At 59.9% G+C, this 6526-nt stretch overlaps 1 protein-coding gene across 3 annotated transcripts; it reads right to left on the bottom strand.

Moving 5' to 3' along the window:
* Positions 1-109: 109 nt before the first annotated feature.
* Positions 110-3210, bottom strand: EGR3 (early growth response 3). Of its 3 annotated transcripts, none has more exons than XM_006864387.1 (2): positions 2826-3210; positions 110-1556 (listed from the first exon to the last, which is right to left on the bottom strand). In XM_006864387.1, the coding sequence occupies exons 1-2, from the start codon at positions 2977-2979 to the stop codon at positions 547-549; spliced, it is 1164 nt and encodes a 387-aa protein (XP_006864449.1). In that variant the 5' UTR covers positions 2980-3210; the 3' UTR covers positions 110-546. The 3 variants fall into 3 exon arrangements, with proteins under 3 accessions (XP_006864449.1, XP_006864450.1, XP_006864451.1); XM_006864388.1 differs by lacking the exon at positions 2826-3210 and adding an exon at positions 2365-2445 and having other exon boundaries at positions 120-1556; XM_006864389.1 differs by lacking the exon at positions 2826-3210 and adding an exon at positions 2557-2606 and having other exon boundaries at positions 546-1556.
* Positions 3211-6526: the final 3316 nt, after the last annotated feature.

Here is a 6526-nt window from a genome sequence, read left to right as displayed (position 1 = left end):
CACACACACACACGCACACACACACACTCACACGTGAGCACGCACACACTCGCGCGCAACCCCGCACGCAGACGCGCGTGCGTGCGGCGGGCAGCAAGCTCTGCGCTTTGGTGCGCTATTTACCCCCTATCTCCTCTGGTCTTCAAGGGGTACAGAGGGAGACGTAGGGGGAACCTTGAGGTGTTAGGGTCGGGCGAGGGTTGGACCGGCCCCGCCTTCAGTTCCCCTCAGGTCCTCGGCGCGGCCCAGCGGCCCCTGGATCAAGGCGATCCGAACTGAACAAAGCAGGCTAGACGCCACCTTTCTGCCCCCACGCCTTGGCTGGGGGTGGGGGGCAGCGAGGGGAAGGCGCCTCCTGCCTTGGCCCCCACCACTGGCCGGTGTGAAAGGGTGGGAACGGGGGCATCGAAGGGGAGCAAAAGACCGCACGTCCATTGAGAGGCCAGGGTGCGGCCCCTGCGCCTCCGTGGCCGACTTTCCCGCTGCTGTCAGGCGGGCAGCCGGGAGGCACTGGAGGGAAAAAGTGGGGCCCTGGGGGCCCAAGCCTCAGGCGCAGGTGGTGACCACGGGGGCCAGAGACACGGGGGGCGCCGAAGACGCAGAGGGCGCACCTCCCTTCTCTGCCTTCTTCTCCTTCTGCTTGAGGTGGATCTTGGCGTGGCGTTTGCGCTCGTCGCTACGCGCAAACTTGCGCCCGCAGAATTCGCAGGCAAAGGGCTTCTCACCCGTGTGCGTGCGGATGTGAGTGGTGAGGTGGTCGCTGCGGCTGAAGCTCCGCATACAGATCCGGCATTGAAAGGGCTTGTGGCCCGTGTGGATTCTCAGGTGCCGGGTCAGCTCATCTGAGCGGCTGAAACGGCGATCGCAGCCCTCTGCTGGGCACGCGTGGGGCCGCTCGTGGAGCGGGGTCTTGCTAGGTCGGTTTGGATACTTGCGTGGCCTGATGGGTTTGAGCGTGAGCGGCGGCTGGGGCAGGCTGCCGAAACCCGGGTGGATCTGCTTGTCTTTAAACGCCTTGATGGTCTCCAAGGGGGTAATAGGGGGCGGGTTGACCCGGATGGGGTCCATGCCCTGGAAGGGCTTATGTTCTGGAATGGACCCCATATCATTGGGGTGATGGTACAGGTTGTAGTCAGGAATCATGGGGAAAAGGTTGCTGTCCAAGGCAGGTTTGGCCGATTGGTAATCCTGGGGAGAATAGGCGAGCCCGGGGTTGCCCTGGGGGTCGTGGAAAGACACCGGCTCCGAGTAGAGATCGCTGCAGTTGGAATATGGGGGCAGCGCCGGATACATGGCCTCCACATCGCCCTGCGGTGGCTGCACCATGCTGGCCGTAGACGTCTGCGTGCTTAACGCCCCTGAGGCCGGGGGTACCCCCAAAATGCCGGCGCTCATGAGGCTAATGATATTGTCCTGGCACCAGTTAGAAGGGGAGTCAAAGGCGAACTTTCCCAAGTAGGTCACGGTCTTGTTGCCGGGGGCTGGCTGGAAGGAGCCCGAATAAGAGAGTTCCGGGTTGGGCTTCTCGTTGGGTAGACCGATGTCCATCACATTCTCTGCGGAGATCAGGGGGAGAGAGGGGAGGGGTGAGTAAAGCCGAGCCGGCTCGGGGGCCGGGGTGCCTAGGTCCTCACCCAGGTGCCAAGGGGTGCGGCGGGGCGGAGTGCGAAGCGCACGGGGTAAGAAGAACGCTGAGCCGGGCGCAAAGCGGGCGGTGCCGCGCTCCCGGGTGCAACCTGGATACAGCAAAATACTACGGATCGGGGTGTGGAGTGGCTGCGGCACACACACCGCCGCACACGCCGCGCACACACTCACGTATCACACACTCACACACGCGCGCGCGCGCGCGCGAGAAGCATTGTTGTTCTTCCCGAGGTGGGGCGGGCAGGTAGCTTCAGCTACAGGTAGTTTCAGACCCTGAGTGCGCTGGGCTCTATCTCTCGCTCACACAACTCGGCCGCTTTACTCGGCCCTGGCATCTCTGGGACATCGCGCCTATTACCGCTTCTCCGAAGCCCCTTAAGCGCGTTGCACTTAGGTCGGCGACCCAGAGCACTCCGACGCTTTGTCTTCTGCGCATAGAGGGGTGCCACCCTCAAAGGGAGCTCTCTTGCCGCTTCCGTGGCCCCAGCCTCCTACCCGCCTGAAAGAGCTTTTGGCTCTAGCTGGAGGAGGAAAGCCTAGACCCAGATCAGGAGGATGTGGGGTGGCAGAAGCCTGGCCGTCCTTTCCAAGCTCCCCAATCGCTGGGATTGCCCCCACCATGACAGCCCACCCCCGTGGGTGGCCACCTCCCTCTCCTCGCTTTCCCCACAACCCCACGGCTTCACTGAACGCCCTGAAAAGGCAGCGTCGCAGTACCTCTCCCACCGCGGGGACTCCACGCCGCACATGGCTCCATCCCGGGTGGGAGACTGAGGGAGTAAGGTGAAGAGCGCGAGTGAAAAAGACGCTGGGCTCCTCCCGGGAAAGGGGAGACAGCACCACGCCTTGCGCTCGGCCCAGCGATCTGACCCCCTGCGTGGGGAGGGAGAACCCCAGAGCCACTGGAACCTACCTCCCTGGGTTAGCAGCTGCCCCCACCCAAGAGAACCGAAGCCTCTACCGTGGCGTCGCCTATCTAGCCTTCCCGATCCTGGAGGGTGGGAGGAGTGGGTGGGAAAAGCAACTCGCCCCCGGGAGAATTCCCAGCGTGCCCCCCATTTCTCCATGCATCCATCCATCCATCCATCCATCCATGCATCCATCCATCGCTAGCTCATTTTCTCCTCTTCCTCTCTCTGTCTCCTCAGTCTTCCTCGTTGCCTCGCCGCCTCCCTTACCTGTAGCCATCTGATTGTAATGGGCCACCGAGTCGCTGCTGCCAGAGAAGAGGTTGAGCGCACTGGGGATCTCCTCGGGATACAGATTGTCAGGCAGTTGATTTAGCAAACTGCTCATGGTCACCGGCAGCTTCTCGGCGAGTTTGCCGGTCATAGCACTCCCGAGCTGCCGCCGCCGCCGCCACCGCTGCCGCTTGCTCCTAGCGCAGCTTCCAGGCAAGCGGCATCCGAGAGGCGATCGGTGGTGCAGAGGAAAAGCATGCGAGAGGGAAAGTTCGGAGGGAGGGGGGAAGGAAGAGGGGAGGGGGTGGGCCAGGGGAGGGGATCTTTTTTTGGGGGGGTGGGAGAAGGGGCAAAGGGAAGTAATCCTCGGTGGGTGCCTCCGCTGGTGTCGTGTGAGGCTGGGTCGATTGGGGTGGGGTGGGGTGTGTGCGGGGGTGGGGTGGGGGGCTGGGCTGGAGGGGATCTCGGTCCGCGGGGGTCGGATGCGGCCTCAATATTGATCGCACAGACACACGCGCCCGCGGGCCCCCCCGTCCCCCGATCCGCCACCGTCGCCGCCGCCGCCGTCGCCGCCTCTGCCGCTGCTGCCGCCGCTGCTGCCACCACCACCAGCCCTGCCGCTTCCTAGCAAGCTCACTGCTGCCCAAAAGCTCCCAGCCAGGGAACTCCACCAGCCTATTTATCTGAGCCCCGGGAAAGCTCCGTGACGTAGCTGCCCATATATGGACAGACAAAGCCCAGCCGAAGGGGCGCGACGTCACAATGGAAGCTCCTCACAATGGAACATTAGAAAGCAGGAAGCGGGCCGCAGCCAACGTGTGGCGCCCGCACCGCTCGCCGCTCTTTAAAGAAAAAAATAAATAAATAAAAGAGAAAGAGAAATAAAATAAAAGAAAGGGAAATGCCAGAGAAGAGAGGAAAGAGGAATACAGTTGAACGCAAAGCGCGCAGTTCGCAGCGCGAAGTTGAAAAAGCAATGACTGTGTGTGTGTTTTGTTTTTTAGATTTGCAGTAGGAAAGCTCACTTGTAAGGCAGGGGGTTGAGGAGGTGGGGTGTTTGGAAGTGGCCTCAAATACCCCAGACGAGAAGAAAGAGAAACTAAAACACCTGGCGATGTCCTTTGCAGCCTGGCAACTACTGGGGAAACCCGGAAGGTGTGTGCTCAGACCGGATTCTTACTGCATCCTCCTCGTCAGGACCCTACCCAAACTAGGAGAGTGTGACCCTTTAAGAGGGATTCCAGCGTGCCAGGGCTCGCTAGTCCAGTATTTTGAGAGCTTAGGTGCCACTCTCACTTTGATTCGCCGCCCACACCTATGCCCCTTACTGGGACGCTGACCTTGCTACGGGTGGAGCGTGGTGGCAGGGAGATTTGTAGTTATTGATGGGCTGCGCCAGAGGCGAGGACCAGGTTCTGAGGGGCATAGGCGTGTGGTTTTGGTGGAGAAGAAGTAGAATGAAGTGGAGGGGATAGGAAACACAAGCACCAGATCCCCAGTGAACTCCCTAAAGGTTTCCAAAGCTACCCCTTTGACTACGGGATGACAAGGCCCAGCAGGCCGGGGCGTGCAGCCACTGTCTATTGCAGCCTGCAAGGAGACTGCTTCTGAGTTGCAACAGAACGTTGAATCCAGTCTCCAAGCCACTATGGTTGCCTCCTTCAGTTCTACCCCCCCCCCCCGCTTCCACCGGGCTGTCCCAATTACTGCCTGCCGGCTCCCTTGCAGCCCAGGGCCGCTTGTTTGCCGACCTGGAGCGCTGTCATCTCCATAAGCAGCAGCGGATTCCGGGGGCGGCTGGTGCGTTCCCCTAGGCCTGCTCTTGGAGCGCGCGCGGCCGGCGGGAGAGGGGGAGGAGAGGAAGGGAACTTGGGGGAGCGACCCCGAATCACACTGGCTTGGCGTGGGAGGATTCCCTCATCGATGGCCGCGTGGGCGCGGTGAATCCCGCGTCCCCCGCTGGGGAGTCGGGTTTGGGGGAACGCACATGTCTCAGGGGGAGTGGGAGTGTTGACAAGGAGGAAAAGAGGATCCCCAAGCCTCACGCCGTGGGAGGGCCGCGCGGGCTGGGGACGTGTAGGAGGAACTCCCGAGCTGCACATCGTGGTGGGGGTGGATGACAACCTCGCTCCCCTCCCCTCTACTTCATTCTGAGGAGAGCCGGGGCTGGAAAGGGCCCAACCTCCTTCAGAACTTCTCTGGTTCTCAGCAAAGTAGGGATTCCCGTCACCTACGAACCCCCTCTCCCCAACTCCTGCCGCACTCCCGCCAGTTTCTCCACACCTATACAGGGGAAGCACAGCGCCCCCAGCTCTCCTTCGCCTGCGCGGCAGCGGTCTTCCACTCCGGCCGAAATCAGCGCTGCAGCGGTACCCGCCCCCGGCTCCCTCCCTGGGGGCGCGAGCTGCCCGCCCGGGGGCGTGGGCGGTGGTGTGAGCCCGGCTGGGCGTGGGAGGGGCCAGGGCGGCTGCTGGGAGGGTCTGGGGCTGCGGGCCAAGCCGGGAAGAGCCATACAAGGAGCGGATCCGGTGACGCGCCGGCCGCGCCCCTTCTCCTTCTAGATTTGGCTGCAGATTCCGGTCTCCGGATTTGCATATTTTGGCATCCAGTGGAAAAGAAAAGAACAAAACCCTCAGCCTTTAAAGGAACCGCACGATCTTAGCGTCACCCAGGAAGATGGTGGTGGTGGTGGGGTGGCGTGGTGTGAAAAATTATCCAGCGGCTCTGTTCCTCTGGCCATGGAGCCTGCCAGCGGGTGAGAGGCAGGGAGTGACTGTGACCGCCGAGCTTCCGCCGAGCCAGTCCCAGTTTCGGCCCCTCTACAGCGCTTCCTGCCTCGTGTTTATCCTGAGCTGCCCACGTCTCCAAGAGCTCCTGCCTGGGGCCTTGAGATGCTGCGAGGTCCGCACTTTGGTCCAGCGGCAGACCCCCAAACTGACTGTAGTTCCCATGTCTACCCAAGGGAGGCATAGTTCAGTCTGCGGGTGGCAGGAAAGACGTAAGAGGCCTCCGTTTTCCCTGCTCAATTCCAGAGGACCCTAGTTAATGCACATCGTTCCTACCTGTTGAGATATCGTCTCAGGAGGGGACACTGAGTGAGGAGCTTAGAAACGCTATTCCTATTCTGTAGGGGTCCACGGTGGGAAAGACAGCTGCAATAGGAGCATTCAAACCTCCTTTCAAGGGTACAAAAGATGAAAGTAGCCACTCCAGAGATTACTTCCAAACACTTTTAGGCTAAATGGACTTGTAGCATCCAAACCGGCCAGCACTAGGCCAGCTTACAAGTTGTCAATAGGAGACCAATTCTTAACATAGAAAGGGAGCCTTCAATTCAGTTAAATAAGCATTTATTGAAACTTCTGTGTAACCTTTCACAGATTTCTGAATTTCTTTTTAAGTCTGTGTGTGTATGTGTGCATCTATAAATTGGGCTAATAATACCTACCTTTTAGGAAAAATTATAGACTCCTTATAAGGAGCACTGGTGGCATAGTGGGTTAAGTGTTGTGCTGCTAACCTCAAGGTCAGCAGTTTAAATTCACCAGACCCTCTGTGGGAGAAAGATGAGGTTGTTTGCTCTTGTAATGTCCTAGAGAGTGGATATGAGTCGGAATGATTTGACCACAGTGGGTTTGGTTTGGGTAGGTGGCATAGTGGTGAAAGCACTCAGCTGTTAACTATAAGATCAGCAGTTC

The sequence above is a fragment of the Chrysochloris asiatica genome, unplaced genomic scaffold (assembly GCF_000296735.1).
Source record: "Chrysochloris asiatica unplaced genomic scaffold, ChrAsi1.0 scaffold00064, whole genome shotgun sequence".
Lineage (NCBI taxonomy): Eukaryota > Metazoa > Chordata > Mammalia > Afrosoricida > Chrysochloridae > Chrysochloris > Chrysochloris asiatica.
The sequence above is the reverse complement of the archived record's forward strand: the minus strand, read 5'-3'. Positions and strand labels throughout refer to the sequence as shown.

What these genes read in the sequence shown, in the direction of transcription:
- EGR3 (XM_006864387.1), bottom strand. Translation starts at nt 2,979, where the DNA reads ATGACCGGCAAACTCGCCGAGAAGCTGCCGGTGACCATGAGCAGTTTG. An exon ending in TTACAATCAGATGGCTACAG is followed by an intron (nt 1,557 to 2,825) that starts GTAAGGGAGGCG and finishes TGATCTCCGCAG; the next exon opens with AGAATGTGATGGACATCGGT.